Raw genomic sequence first — 16,617 nt, 5'->3', positions numbered from 1 at the left:
ACATTGTTGAACAATGAGTTGCCCTGAGTGCAGTGACAGAAAGCATATAAATCTACTTTGCTAGGAAGCAAATAGCTACTACACACATGAACTGTCATGTGTGATCTAACAAATAATGATAGAATGGGCTTTGTGTTCCCTGGGCATTTTAAAAATTCTGAGATGCTCAAAGCTGGAATGTTCATTTGAGCAAATCCCTCCCCCAAACTTTACTTCATAGCATTTCATGGTAATCTGTTTTTTCCCCCTGTTTTATACATTAATAGGAATGTGTGCAGAATTATTGGAATAGCACTTGAAATATCATCAGTTCATCAAATAGCTTCAAATATCGAACTATTTTGCAATGGGATCTCCTCCATGTATAAGGTCCAGGACAATTGCCCTCATTTTGCCCTGTATAGGAAAGCATCTATATTATTTTCTGTTAGATCTGTGCCATCCCTCCCATTGATGGCTAAGTTAACATTCTTTTTCCCTCTGCAGAGATTCAAAAAATAATACATTGTTAGTGTTCCTTTGTGTTTTTGTTATCTCATGCTCCACTGCCATCAAAATTCCTATTTTTGGTATTTTGATAAGTCTGCATTTCATACTTATGACATGATGGCATATTCTTATCTTCTCCCAGGATCTCAAGAGGTAGAAGGCAGGATGTACCAAGAATTTCCAGTATGATTGCACAGGTCATCTAGTCAAACACCAAGCAGTGATATATTATGTTTTCTTTTTCAAAAATGGCATTCACTGCTAGTATGGCATTTCCATGTCCATAGATGCAAGGCCACTGACATAAGGATGCATAAAAATGGTTTGTGGTTGAAAACCTGTTATAGTGTCAGGTGTACCTCCATCTTTCTGTATGTGCCCTGAGAAAATGATTTCAAAGATTTCCAACATTCTTTTACCAATTCACACATGGCAAAATTGCAGATCAAGCATCAATTTCAGCAATTTTCAGTGGGGATTAACAAATATATAAAATATATTTGACAAAATATGTTAAATATAATTTTGTGGTGAAAAGAGAGTGAAAATGTCCCAGAAAAGGAAAAAAAATATCCAGGGCAAAAAAAAATCATAAATGTAAATCTGAAACACTAAAAAAAAGAGGGATATCTTTTTGAAATTCCTAAAAGAATTAGATGATGAGCAAAACCTTAAAAAATGCCCGAATGAGATTTTGCCTAGGATACCAAAACATCTAGAGCCAACCCTGCCTGCCAGTCTCAATGAATTTGAAAGATATGAAAAGCCAATCAAACTTTTTAAAGAACTGTGGAAAATAGTATTTATTCAGTTCCTTAACAGCAACCCCCACCCCACACACTACTGCTACTCTATTTCCTTAAAAGGGAAAAGAGAAATGTTTGGAGCAATGGCATAAAGAGCTGGTACACAAAAAATTCTACAGAAGTATTATTCTCATGTCAAAAGCTTGAGAGGAAAACCATTGATTTTATGTCAGGATGAGAACACAGTCCAAGCCATTAATGAATAAAAACAGCTTAAATGTAATGTCGTATCTAATGCTACACTTGTATATTCACTTACCCGGAAGTAAGCCCGACAAACTTGATGGGATTTGCTTCTGGATGTCAGTCCACATCTATAATATGACTATCAAAAACAGTTTTCACACAGATGTAGAGAAATATCTCTATGGATAGATAATAGAACATCTAAAGATCTTTTCTTTCTTATGCTTGAAGTCTGCACCATCACTCTTAAAAGTGAGATTAAAGGTCAACTGATTGTCAAAAGCATGTATTCCATTTTAGATTCTCCATGGATCTGCTCATGGGCAAAAACATCAAGTTCCCACCAAGATTTTTAATGCAGAACGAGTAAGAACTCTGAAATTCCCACAATGAAGGAATGGATTGTAAAGATGTCAAAACTCGCAAAATAGATCTGTATAGTCAGAAATAAAACAACAAATACTTTTATAAATGATTAAAAAATCTTTATGCACTTTTTCTCAAAAAGGGAAAAAATGAAGTGAGGATTTCTGGTTTTGATGATTGAAAAAGGACTAAATAAGGGTTGAAGATAAGCTAGTAATTCTAAGAAAGGAAAGGGATAATGAATTTATTTATAACTACCATATTTTTGGGACTATAAAATGCCCTGGACTATAAGCTGCACCTAGCTTTTGGGGAGGAAAACAAGAAAAAAAATTGCCTCTGCTTCCCAACATCCATCCGGTATTCATGTGGCCTGTTCGCCGCAGCCCGTTCGTCGCCGCAGCCCATTCGCCATACCTGTTCGCCGCCGTGGCCCATTCTGGAATAGCTGATTGGCACTGCACCAACCCCCTTCCCCTGCTGCAATATTCACTCCATAAGACACACAGACACTTCCACCCACTTTTTTGGGGAGAGGGTGGAGAGAGGAAAAAGTGCATTTTATACTCCAAAAATACAGTATTTAAAAGAAGGTCAAGCAACATTTTTCTGATACTACTTTTCTTTTTGCATTTCTTTTTTCATATTTTACTTTACATTTGATTTTATATATATATATATATATATATATATATATATATATATATATATATATATATATATATATATATATATATATATATATATATATATATATATATATATATATATATATATATATATATATATATATATACACACACACACACCATCTGTCATGATGGTCTCTTGTGACGAGCCGATTGACAGATAATGGAAGCAGTTAGCTTCCTCCCATAATTGGGGCATACCAGGGGTTGTGACACTAAATATATACCTTCTTCCCTGGCTTCAGCTGATAAGGAGGAGGACCTGTGGCTTAATGGCTAAGACATCTGCCTAAGATGTAATACAGCACAGGTTCGAATCCCAGTAAGGGTATGGCTAGCTGATGAGAGCTAAATAGCTTGAAATAGATCTATACTAGTCTCCCTTTATTTATTTATCAGCACAAATAACAATATATATATATATATATATATATATATATATATATATATATATATATATATATATATATATATATATATATATATGTGTTTTTATTTGTGCTGATAAATAAATAAAGGAAGACTAGTATAGATCTATTTCAAGCTATTTAGCTCTCATCAGCTAGCCATATCCTTACTGGGATTCGAACCAGTAAGGATATGGCTAGCTGATGAGAGCTAAATAGCTTGAAATAGATCTATACTAGTCTTCCTTTATTTATTTATCAGCACAAATAAAAACACAAATATAACAAAGGCAACAGTAAAAATATTGGGTTTCTGTCTGGATGGACTCTTGTGACGAGCCTAATGACAGAGAGTGGAAGTGTGACCTTCCTCCCACACTTGGGCATACCAGGGGTTGTGACTTTAAGTATATATATATATATATATATATATATATATATATATATATATATATATATATATATATATATATATATATATATATATATATATATCCTTAGTAAAATTTATATAGATAAACAAAAACACCAGGGTCCCTAAGTCCATCATCTCCTTTGGAAAAGCTAAGTGCTGGATAGTATTTCTGCAGAAGTGTACCATGGGTCAAAGGTTTATGTATGATCAACTAATTAAAATGGCAATCCGAACTTAGCCGAAGTTCATCTATTGAAAGGTGCTTAACTTTAAGGAAAAGCACATAGTTATTATTCAGAGCCTTATGCATGATACACACAAGAATTCCTGAGTAAGCAGATCCATCTCAATAGACAGATTCAGTCCATTAAAACTTGGATTAGAGTTAATGCATTAGCATTTAAGATACTCTGGGCTCTTCTGTGTTGTGTGATGATGGAGGTCCTCCTGTGCATTTTGAAACAAAGAGCAATTCTGTAAATGCATCCACTTTGTGTGTTCTTAATCTTCCATTAAAGAGAAGAAAGTAGGCTTTATGAGCAAAGGAACTCCATGTGTGCCCACATATTCCCATAACCATAGAAGTGATACAAATACATCTTCTGAAAGCATATGCCACAATATTTTCATTGGTGAGAAATGACAGCATGGAGTGTTACCTTTGTATGACCCACAAAAGAATGTGACGCCTTGGATTCTACTTTTTTTATGTTTTATTATAAAGAAAGGTAAGATAAGCATTGTGAGTCAAAATGTGCAGGTACTGTATAAACAGCACCACAAAGAAAATAAAAAATAATTAAAAAAAACATGGAAAACGCACTTTTCATAAACTGTAATTCTGCTTTCTATTTTTTTTCATAAATAGACAAAAATCCTTGTCAGCAATTTTAAATAGATGGACATATGGCTGAAAAAAATATAATAATGCCATATAACACGGATATAAATTGTCCATTTCTTGCTGTACAAATAATAGAAACGAGTTTGGCAGGGTTTTTTTTTTCATTTGTTTTTTATACACATCTCCATTCTATGTATAACTAAAAAAATGTGCTACAATTAATATAAAATGCTTTTACTATAAAGTAAACTACTATTTCTTCCACAAAAGAATTTTAAAGATGTCTTTAGCACACTTCTAAAACATTTAAGTAAGCTACTTACAACTATCCAACAAATTATATTTTTCATGATCTTTTTTTTCACATTGTTTCCTTCTCATATTTGCACTTTTGCTTCCCAGCTATTCTGTCCACCCATCTTCCAAACAATAGTTTTATTTTTATTTTGAATTTTAATTCTTTGCCAGACATTCAAGGCCTTTTGCATGTACAATATTCACACAGACTTCACATTTGTCTTGCACAAAGTTTAGTGCCTTTTAGCAAGTCATCAAAAGAGCGTCTCCTCCAGCTGAGCCAAGCCTAATGCCGTTGAGTGCTGTGCCATAGTCTGTGCTGAATCTAAAAAGCAGTTCGCTAGGAAAATGGTCCTTAGCTAAGCTGGTAGCAAGCAAGAAAGTTGCGTGCGGGATGGGGTGAACCTTTGTAAATTTTTGCTCTTTTATGATCTATGCATGGTTGGCTTCCGCATACAGTAGACTTCTGAGAAGAAAGAGAAAGGAAGGAAGGAAGGAGGAAGAAAAGATAGGGAAAAAAAACAAAGGACAGGCTGCTCTCAGAATCAAGAAATGAAGCCATGCTCTCTTTTCCATGTGACTTGCTTGATGCCCACCTGGGTAGCCTGTGTCACAGACTCACTTAAGTGTCTTTCCTTTTCACCTTTGCAGAATGGAGATGTCAGGGCTTAAGTGAGGTAGAGTGACTTGTCCCTTGGCAGCATGCTGTAAGAAGAAAACAGAAAGAAAGAACGGATGTGAGATTGTGACAGGCTGCTAAAAAAAAAAAAAAACCCAGCATAGCAACTATGAGACTAGCAGGTACCCATGTGTTGTACCTGTCCATTGCGAGGTCCACATTGCAAAAGAGAGTAGGGAAATTAAAAAACAACAACTTGTGTGTCTCTGCTTTGAAATAATGAATTTAATTATAACCCATATATATATATATATACATCCTGATAATAAGCAAGTGTGGGCTCTGTATAGCTTATTGTACTGCCACTAAATATTAGGCAAGGGTACTATAGAGGCAGTCTCATAAGGAACAAGCACAACAACTGCTTACAGGTAAGACTAGCTCATTAGCCTATCTGAAGGCATCTGACTCAGTTGGGAGCACCGAAACCAAAAAGCATCCAAGCCCTTTGTGCTATTCAGACATTACAGCATGCTGCGTATTACCACAGAGATAAGACCAATTATAGTTCCATTATCAATCATAGCTGGGCATGGGGTATGGCTGGGAATGAACTGCATGACTGGCCACCAAATAACGGTCAGCCTTCACCTTTGGAGCAATAGTCCAGGACAGTTGAGAATATGACTTCTGTTCCAATGCCAGCTGGCACTCCAGATATCAAAGCATTGCAGCTGTTTCGCTTAGAAGCTTGTTAAGCTGGCCACAGTACAAAAGTAGCATGCCTGATATATTGCCATTCCTTTGCAAACTGTTAACCAGGCGTTGTTATTTTTGATTTGTTTCACAATAGGCCTTTACACACCAACTAACTCGAAATACAATTCTAGGCAGTGTATTATTCTTTGGGTGTTAATCCTCAGAAATGACAGCCCAAAGATACCAGATCAATGCTAGGATAGATAGTTTACATGCATAAGGTTCCAGGCTGAATTCTTGGCATTTACAGAGTGGAGGGGTGGATCTGTAAACTTGGAGAACTGCTGTCAATCAGATAGTCAATACAGAACTAAATGGTATCACTTGAAATGGTCAAGTCTTATATTCCATCCATAATAAAATGTTGTTTTCATCCTCTAGAGTCTGGCAGTAACTATTCTTACAGCTGACATCACTGGCCCAGCTAATGGCCATATTCAAACTGTGGATGTGCACTTTTGACTACTATATTGCATTATGTTGCATATTCTATCTAAATAATTCACTGGTGTTTTATTTAACTGTGATTGGCATTACACTGCAACTTTAGGGGGAAAATAATATGGTGATTATACTTCTAAATCCATCCTAAACCTGAGACTCTGATGGACTGCTATATTCCCTACTCATATGGTGAAGTGATACAGCTTAGTAACATAAGGGGCCATTTAGGCCACAGCATTTAGCTCCCTGCTCAGTGTGGAAATCTGTGTTAAAGCACTCCAACCTTTGCTGGAATACATCCAGTGAAGATGATCATCACCTTTGGAAATATGCAATACTTTTGAATTGCTCTTCCATTCCTAATATTCAGTCAGATGCTGCCTTAATTTGAAATCATTATTCTGTTTTCTGCATCCTGGGACAGTAAGAACAGATCTTAAGTTTTGTTTTCCACTCCACCTGGCACACATTATCTGGTCCTCCCTCAATTGTTGTTTTTTAAGCCACCTTCCTCTGCCACTTTTGTAGGAGTCCTGTTCTATCTTGCTCAGATGCTCATCCCTCTTCTTTCTCTCTATTCAGCACAGATCCTTTCTAAAGCATGGTGCTCAGCCTTGGATTGTATCACTCAAGATAGTATCTGACCTGGGCCATGCAGAACAGAATGATTTGGGAAATGCAATTGTATTAGTTCAGACCAAAATTGGTTTCCTTATTTGTAGCATTGCCCTGTTGCTCTTAGTGATAATTATGAAAAGTTACAGTGAAGAATCACTTAATCTCTGCCTCTCTTTCCTCATTCCTGCTTTGTACACTTAGCAGTGTTATTTCAGTTTGCCTGTCATTCCTAAGAACAATCATTTTCTCTCCCTTCTGTCAACTTCCACAGGTTGCAGTGGCAAAAAGTTCTGCCTTCTTAGAAATCTTGACTAGGACAAAGACTAATTCTGATTATTCTTTTAGTAAAAAAAACTCTCCACTATGTTGACCTATGCTTGTTGAATACTAATAGATATGGATATGTATTGTAAAGCCTGTATTGCTTTACAATACAAAAACTCATAGAAATGCACTGCTGAAAATAGACTTCTCTCTCTCTCTCTCTCTCTCTCTCTCTCTCTCTCTCTCTCTCTCTCTCTCTCACACACACACACACACACACACACACACACACACACAGATGATGCAAATACTAATTTAATTCTAAATGTTAGTTAAGATTTCTGAAAAATCAGCTAAATCCTGAAAAGCCTTACCAAATTAAAACTTATAACTGGTTTCCCCCATCTAAGAGCTTAGATGCTTTTTTATTAGCTGGAGAATTCCAGCTAATAAAATTGTGCAACTTCCAAGTTATCTAACCCCACTCCCTCAACCCATTCACAATTTTACAGATGAAAATATGCCTTTCATTGCATTTCATAACAAAAGAATAGTTCTACCCCATTGGAAACTAAGAAAAAGACTGCTCAGAGAGAGAATCGGTGTCAAAACTAACTATTTTACAGTTTCATGACAGCTATGCCTTAATCACATACAAAGCAGGTTATAATCTTGTGTTCTAGATAGAATAAAGCACATGCAGTATTGTACATGTGGTGATACTAAATATTTCACCACCAACGTAACTTGCTAGATACGCTGGAAGTAGACTATAGAGAGAAAATTAACCACAGAGAGGCAAGAGATAAAAGGTTGCCTCATCTGTATATCCTTTCTCCATTAAAAATTGGTTAGCTCTACTCTTTTTTATGTTCCTATAGCAGGCCCATACTTAAGTGAATATATCCAAGATCAATATGAATTTCAGCCCTATGTTATGGAATGAAAATATACTAAAGCACCTGTTTGTCAAAGGTATTGGCAATCTACAGTATCTACTCTTTCATAATTAATTTATCTGTTCTTTCTCCAGTCTGCCCTTAGCATGTTCTTCCTATCCTCAGCACAGAATTAATACGAACATGAATGGCATGGTGCTACAGTACTAGAGCTTCATTAATTTTACAAACTGCTCTCCAAAACACATTATGGATACCATTATAAATAATTGAATTTCAACTAAGTGCATTTCTCATGTTTTATAGTTCTTCTCCCCCTCCCCAAAAGATCTTTCTTCACTTATTCAAATGATTTGGAAGATTATATAATTTTGACCGCACCTTCTAGTCTCCAACATGAATTAATGTGGTTTGTTTTTGTTTGGACAAACTGACTGCATGCAACTCAGCAATATGTGTAGTTTGCTTCATAGCCTTAAGACACAATTCAGACTATTTATTCCAGAGAGGTCCCATGAATGCTATCTATCCAAATATCAGCCCTCCAAGGTAGGCTAGATCCAAAAACAGATACAGCAAAGATTCCAGGAACACCATTTACTGTTGTAGGGTAGAATATAGAATCTTGAAAACCTGTTAAAGAGTTTTTTCTATCCCATTGTATATTGAAGATGATCAAGAAGATGGCATTAGTTTGAGTTTATATCTCACACATTCCTCTGTCAGGACTATTTTGATATTCCCTTTTTAATGGTTCACTCATTTTACACTTTTTTACATAAAGAGTCTAAGAAATACAGCTTAACTTGTAAAATTGTATGAAGATATCCAGCCAGTGAATCTTGAATATTCGCAAAAAGGGTAATATATTTAAACTAAAGTGAAGAACACTGAAAACAGCAGTAGCTATAACTGGAGAAAAGCAGTCACATATATTATTCCAGAAAACAACATCTTAGCAAACCAACAATTCATGGTGTAACCCAATTCAGATTTTTCTGGGAGCCTTAGGCTGCTGGAAGTCTGGTGAGGACAAGCTAGCAAATGGAAGCTACATCATGTTGCAAAGAATGACATCAAGCATCATCACAGCACCTACATTCAGAAAATTGTCCCATCTTTCAGGGCTAAAATGCTCCTTCTTAGGCTGGCAAAATCCAGACAGTTTCATAAGTCTTGGCTACTTCAGTTTCCAACAGATACAGATTTCCCCACTTTTGTGTTAGTGGGACAGCACACATGAAATGGGGCAAGGCTTTAACAGAATAATTGCTGTCACCATTTTTAGTTTTTGTCCTCCTTATGCTGAAGCCTTTGACCAATGGTCTAGAATAGCCTACTACTGCATTAAGTACTATATTTCATTTTGCTGACTTCAGAAAATCATTTCTTTCCCAAGTAAGTAAAAAGAACATTGAAAATTATGATGGCGCTGAAAATTGTAATGGCTACAATGGAATGACTTAAATGATTTAAAGTAGATGTTGCAAAGAATTATTGTCATAATATAATAAATGGAAGTAAGTTAATACTTCTGATTACTTATACAAATGTACATATGAAGAAGCTTATGCAAGGCAAGTGAGAAGGCTGGAGCCAGTTGGTAGTAAAGAAGGGGTAGAGTTCATTTTGTAAATTAACCCATCTTTCTATTTGTTCCTGTTAGACAGCTCTGTCCCTCACTCTTCATCAGGGAAATCATCCTGTCTTAGACATATAACTAAATAAAGGTCAAGGTTTCCCCTGTCCAGTCATATCTGACTCTAGGGAATGTTGCTCATCTCAATTTCTTAGCCAAGGGAGCCAGCATTGTCCAAAGATATTTCCATGATCATGTGGCCAATGTGACTATACACCGAGGCACACAGAACACTTGCCCACCAAAATGGTACCTATTTATCTGTTCACATTCTCATGCTTTCAAAGAACTAGGTGGGCAGAAGTTGGGGCAAGTAACAAAAGCTTGTTCTATTGCACGAAGTTTGAGTCTCAAACTTGGGTTGTCAGCTGACAAGCTCAGCATCTTTAACTGCTGAGTCACCGAGGCCCATATTACTAAGTACACGAAGAAAATTCTTAATAAAAGGAAGAAAATTAATCTTTTGAATAAAAATAAAAAATGGGAAAAAAAGAAAGTTAAACTTTCTGTTAGATTAAATATAGTTTGTTTTACTCTGAAAATTCATGCAGTTGTTTTGGGAACAAGATAGGTTTCTTAGAAATGCAAAATCTAAATAAAAACACTCATGTTCAAAGGAAGCATGTATGATTTTGTAATATGGTTTTTTGTTTACTTCATTATTCCCTCTTTGTGACCTTAAATGATAAATTTCCAATTGTGTAAATAAATGCAGTTTAGAGGCCTTCTAAATACATTGGAGTTTTTAAAATTTTGTTTACTGGCCTGCAGTGGTTAATCCCACACTCTCTGCTGGAGTAATCGTTGTCCCAGTCAGTATTTCCTGGAGGGTTTGATGCACCAGGTGATCGTGGTCCAACACTGTTCTGAAACTCGGATGAAATATGTGAAAAATCCTAAGAATAGGAGACAAGAACAGAAGACGGAAAAGTTGGAGTTATTAGCAGAACAACTTGGTTTTATATATAACCAATTCAAGAAAATATTTAAAAGGGGACATCCCAGATGAACCAAGTATGCTGATATTTGAACAACTGTGAATGTGCAGAAGATATATTTGTTATTTCAAATTATTTATTATGTAAAACAATTTGCTGCTTTCTCACTTATTCTAGCTTTACAAACTATTGATCTGAAAAAAAATCATCTCACATTTGCTGTCTTACTAGGCATAAAAATTAATACTTTTGCCTTTACTATTTTTTTCTTTGCAATCATAGTCTTTTCCCCACATGAACTGCATTTCTCACTGCTGCAATGTATTAAAATAACTGATTATATGAGGATGTGGCAAGAAAAATCTTCATTGTGGTTTTAGCAGAAGCCATGTTCTGGTAGTTCTGAAAAAACATGAGAGAGACCTGATGTGAAATATTGCTTTAGATATTGCCCTAATCAAGCCTTCTGAAACCTGCACCCTCCAGATGTGCTATGATTGCTGGTAACTTGGCACCCTCAAAAACGTGGTTCCAGTATATCAGAAGGCATACAGCTGGGAAAGGCTGAAATTATAATAGCAACTAAATTTACATCCCAGTGAAGCTTCTGGAGGAAATAAACAAATCATTATTTTATTTGTTTGCAACTATCAGGGTAGCCTGATAGGGCAATCATAACAATTTAGAAAAAAATGTTCTACACAAATTTAGTTTGAGACAACCAATGATGGAAAACATCCATTGTCAAAACCTCCAGGTTGAAGTTCACTTACTCTAGAGAATTGGGATTTGACTTATGGCTACTTCAACATCCCACTGAATAATTCACAGCTGGTTTTGATTCAAATCACTACACCATAATTCGCCACAATAATAAATAAATAGTAGAAATAGGTATACAAAATAAATAAATAAAACCCCACCCAGTTATAAAAGGCAACTTAAAGGTAAAGATTCCCCTCGCACATATGTGCTAGTTATTCCCAACTCTAGGGGGCAGTGCTCATCTCCATTTCAAAGCCCAAGAGGTCTCCATGGTCATGTGTCAGCATTACTAAATGCCAAAGGTGCACTGAGTGCTGTTACCTTCCCACCAAAGGTATTTTTCTACTTGCATTTTTACATGCTTTCGAACTGCTAGGTTGGCAGAAGGTGGTACAAGTAACAGGAGCTCACTCTGTTACACGGTACTAGGGATTCAAATCGCTGAACTGCCAATCTTCTGATCGACAAGTTCAGAAACTTAGTCACCGCGTTCCTTAAAAGGCAACTTAGGGACTATCAAAATCGTAGTTCATGTTTGCAGGAAACAATAATTATAATGGCTTGTGTATACTGCTCATTCTCCTACTACTATTCACCAATAACACATCCATATATTTGTTGGTGATTACTTAATATAGGAGTAGGCAATTCTTATTTGGCTGGAAGGAGGAATAATAATCCTATTTAAAAATATTTCTATAGAGATTCTCAGTCATCCAGGTCATGGTTGTCCCAAAGGTGCTTTTCAAAAGGCAACTGGAAACAAGAAAGCCCAATAGCTTTTTGGAAAGCACTTTTGGGACTATTTAAAAACAGTTTTTCCTCCGTAAGAACCAAGATGCATAGGAACATAGGAACATGATTGTAAAGGCTAGCAAGGTCACATTTTTCAAATGTTTGGACAAAGGCAAAGGAGTTTTAAAAGGAACTTGTTTCCGCCACTGTATCTCTCATTTTAGCAAAAAGCAAAACGAAGTAGGAGAAAATTACATTGCCAAATACACTAATTATTACCAAATTTTAGGAATGTAACATGAAGATACTTTGGAAACTATAAAAGTAGCAGAGGGAGCTTTATGAAGACATTACAGCTTGACTTGCAACTACAGTTGGAACCGGATTTTCCATCACTAAGTGATATGGTCATTAAGTAAGTATCATGTGATTGTGCCAGGTTTTGTGACTTTTTTTCTGTAAAGTAAATCACTGCTTGTTAAGTAATCATACTTTTAAGTTAATCTGGCTTTCTCCATTAACTTTGCTCATTAGAAGCCAATTGGGAAGGTTGCAAAGGGCAACCACATGATCCCAGGATGCTTCAACCGTAAATAAAAACATGCAGGTTGCCAAGTGCCTGAAGCACAATCACATGACTATGAGGATGCTGCAACAGTTTTAAGTATGAGGACTGACTGCATGTCACTTTTTTCAGCATATTTTTGAATGGTCGCTACATGAATGGTCATAAGACAAGGAATACCTATATGGAAAAACAGGATTGCTTCAAGTGGGAAATGGTATTGTCTAAAGTGCTTGTAAAATTCCATGGATTCCACAGAAAGGCACTTCAAGCATTATGAGATAGGCATCAATTAAATTAAATTGAGTTAATAAATAAAATAAAAGCCACTTCTTATATTGAGATCTGGTTAGTTATGATTTATTAGTTACACCATAAGTGGTTGGATTAACACAATGCACAGTCAAACAGGTTTCTATTTAGCTCGGCACAGAGTTGGATTGCTCCTGGCTTGGCCCGGATCGGCTGAGCTAGTATTGGTGGCGATGGGACGCTCTGCCCACCCATCCAGACACTTCTGTGTATGCGCAGAAGTGTCACATGCATGCATGAGTGAACTGGTAGTAAAAAAGAATAGAAACCTACCACTGGATGGGCACACAGTATGGATCAACCACTCTCTTCAAGAACCCCATTTCCTATAACTTTCAATGCAGAGTAGCAGGAGACTCACAGATCCTAGTATCACATTTAGGTAAGCTATAAACATGCACAACCTGTTTAAGAACGATTGCTTCAGCCACTCACCTGCTGGCCTGGTGGTGAAGAATTCATGGGGGGCTGTACCTGTAGTGCCATAGAAGGAGACAAAATAGGTTGCTGGGAGACCTGCTGCATGCTGAGGGGCTGGTTGAGGATGGAGCTCTGCGGGTGATGCAAAGAGAGTTGCTGATGGAGAGGGGGGCTAATCTGGAAAGAAGGAGGAGGTGAGGCACTGATACTGGGCAACATAGGTTTGGAACTCAGGGTCCTGGAGAGGCTGGGGTGAGGATGACCACGGTAACTCTGCAGATCCGATGGGGACAAGAAGGAGCCCAAGCCCGGATAAGGTGATGAGGCCTGCGGTGGCATTGTATACAAGGGCTGTTTGGGTGGGATCATTTTTGAAGGTTGGCTGCTCTGAACATTTTTTGTCTCGCCTTGGTCAGCTGAACTCTACAAGAGAAATACACAAAAAGACCAAATTGCAATGAAAATGAGTTAAGTGCAACTTAGACCTTTGGACTGATTAATGAACAGCACTGTTTGCCTCTCTTTTTAATATGTTGTATTGTCTTTATGTGAAATACTGTATGTCTCCCCCCCCCTTTTTGAACTGTGAGCCACCCTGAGTCCCCCCAGGGAAAAGGGCGGCATACAAATAAAGGGTAAAACTAAAAAAAAAAAACTCTCTACAAAATCTTTATCTTTGCTTCCACTCATGATTAGAAGAGAAATATAAGAAGAAATTTAAAACACATGACTGAAGATCCCTTTCCAACAGATTTTTTTTTTAAAAAAGGAGATGGAGTTGTGTTCATGCTAGTTTTTGTTCACTTCCTGTAACTTACGATCACTGAAGCAAGCAGACAACTAAATTTGTATTAAGGTCTCATATGCTAATGCCATCTTCTTTTTTCTCTAATCTATATAAACTCTGGTAGAGATTTCACAATTGGAGTAACTATTTTAGAAAAAAATAACAGCTCAATGAAATACTGGATTCCTTAAATAAGACATATACAGTAACCATAATCTCTGGACATTTAGGACTGTGTCTTTTATTGTCAGATACAAGAAGCTTGTTGTACCATGCTTGATAACATATGTATTGAATGACGAGCCTTGTTCCCAAGATCTACTTAACAGAGATAAATTCTGAAATTCTTTTACTATCTCTTCATTCTTTTTAGGAAACTAGCCTTGGGGTTCCTCCCTATCCCTGGGTGCAATGATCTAATACAGTGGTCCCCAACCTTTTTATCGCCGCGGACCAGTCAGCCTTTGATAATTTTACCGTGGCCCGCTGAGCGCGCGCAGGGGTGGGGGGGCGTTGTTCGCGACGACACATTGATTGTCGTGGGGGAAATAGGGGGTAGGAGTATTAGGTATCTTCACTACCATATATAAAAGGAGATACTATCTTAAATAACAAAGTGGGCCCCCACCTCCAAAATATACTAAAAGAAAAAAGATTCCATGTGCTCAACTAATTTTTTTTTAAATCATCACTATATTATGGACTACAGACATATATATATATATATATATATATATATATATATATATATATATATATATATATATATATATATATATATATATATATATATATATATATACACATATATATACATATACATACATACATACATACATACACATACATACATACATACATACATGCATGCATGCATATATACATACCGTACGTATGTACGTACGTATATATATAATGTCCAAATAACAGCAAAAGCGCTTCAAGGACCAAAGTATATTCCTTTTTTGCAGCCTTAAGAGAACTCTCGTTTTTTGAGGCTCAGAAGCAGGCATTCTCGTGGGCTGCAAAAAGGAAACGCGACGCGGGAGCGCAGCCTCCAAGAGTCCATATCACCAATAACTACGTGTGGGGGGAAAGGAAATGTGTTTTGTGAGGAAGAGAAAGAGCGCGCTTCACCGATGCCCGTTGGTGAAATTTTGGAAGAGAGGCAAGAGACTTCAGGCACCGAGCCCCCACCCCTGGCTGCGGCAACTGGAGGGGGTGGGAGGCAGGGAAGGGGTGGGCAAGACCGCCGCTTTTCCACCATGCGCTGCCCCCCATCTCCCCTCAAAAGACCCCCCCGCCCTTGGCTGCCCGACGTTCTCTCTCTCTCTCTCTCTCTACCTCTCCCGCCGTTCCTTCTCACAAGCCAAGGCCGGGCGGGGAAGCCGCCAGGGCCTCCAAGGGCTCCGCTTCCAGCGCATGGTCCGCCCCCTCCTCGCCTCGCTTCCAGGCGAGCCGACTGAGGCGAGAAAGGAGAAAGAGGCGGAGGCGTTCACTGAGGGGACGGCTGACTCGGGGAGGGGGCGGAGGTGGTGTAGTAGCGGGGGATTCTTCCTCCTTGCCTCACTTGCTCCTGTGCTTCCGCGCAGCTCCCCCCCTCTGGCGACGGCGCTGCATGAGTGAAGAGTCGGCTGCAGCAATCATGGCCCCCGGCCGCTGCGCGGCCCGGTGCCAGGTACTCCACGGCCCGGCACCAGTCCGCGGACTGGGGGTTGGGGACCACTGATCTAATACATGCATCCAATATAAGGGTCTTAGACCTTTGAAGGCCACTACATCTTGGGCTTTAATGTGCAACTGAATCACCGTGTTCTTGATTGGGACTTCACATTATTTCTCACAGTTATAAATGGTGTACAATTAAGTGAAAGTTAGTTTTCGGTGGTTATATTAGAAGAAGAATATGTGGCAGAAAAAAGTACAACAAATGTATTGCATTTCCCAGCACTAATTTAAATCAACTATACAAAACATTTTGCTGATTAATACCGTAAGTAGTACCAGCAACACAATTGGACTTAAGCTTCGTTAACATAAAATCCTTCACGGTCTGCAGCTTAAACACACAATATGCTTTGTACCCACAACTAGTTAAAGGATAACATATGACTTTTTTCAAATACAAGAAGAGCTACTGCTAATCAAAGGAGCCAAATTTGGTCCAAATAGAAGGCAGTTTACAATATCATTATTTCATTTAGCTTCACCTTTTACTTATTCAATGCTTAAACCAGAGGAGGGCAGACCTTTGGGGTCCCTGAGCCCAAAATGAATTTTGACAGCATGCTGAAAATGCTTTCACAAAATGCCTACCATAATCGGACACAATTGTGTAGGGATTCTTTAAAAAA

General features: G+C 37.7%; 1 protein-coding gene across 5 annotated transcripts in view; it reads right to left on the bottom strand.

The window, feature by feature from the left end:
* Positions 1 to 4,053: 4,053 nt before the first annotated feature.
* TOX2 (TOX high mobility group box family member 2) overlaps positions 4,054 to 16,617 on the bottom strand; it is a 209,452-nt gene continuing 196,888 nt past the window's right edge. For all 5 annotated transcript variants that reach the window (XM_087720317.1, XM_087720314.1, XM_014069267.2 and 2 more), the window contains 3 exons: positions 13,492 to 13,899; positions 10,507 to 10,637; positions 4,054 to 5,204 (listed from right to left, as the gene is read on the bottom strand). In XM_087720317.1, the coding sequence (XP_087576443.1) occupies positions 5,168 to 5,204; positions 10,507 to 10,637; positions 13,492 to 13,899 (576 nt within the window). In that variant the 3' untranslated portion in view covers positions 4,054 to 5,167. The remainder of the gene's footprint in view (positions 5,205 to 10,506; positions 10,638 to 13,491; positions 13,900 to 16,617) is intronic.

The sequence above is a fragment of the Thamnophis sirtalis genome, unplaced genomic scaffold (assembly GCF_051295495.1).
Source record: "Thamnophis sirtalis isolate CommonGarterSnake01/CBP01778 unplaced genomic scaffold, rThaSir2_p1.2 scaffold_7, whole genome shotgun sequence".
NCBI classification, from domain to species: Eukaryota; Metazoa; Chordata; class Lepidosauria; order Squamata; family Natricidae; genus Thamnophis; species Thamnophis sirtalis.
This window is presented reverse-complemented; position numbering and strand designations above follow the sequence as displayed.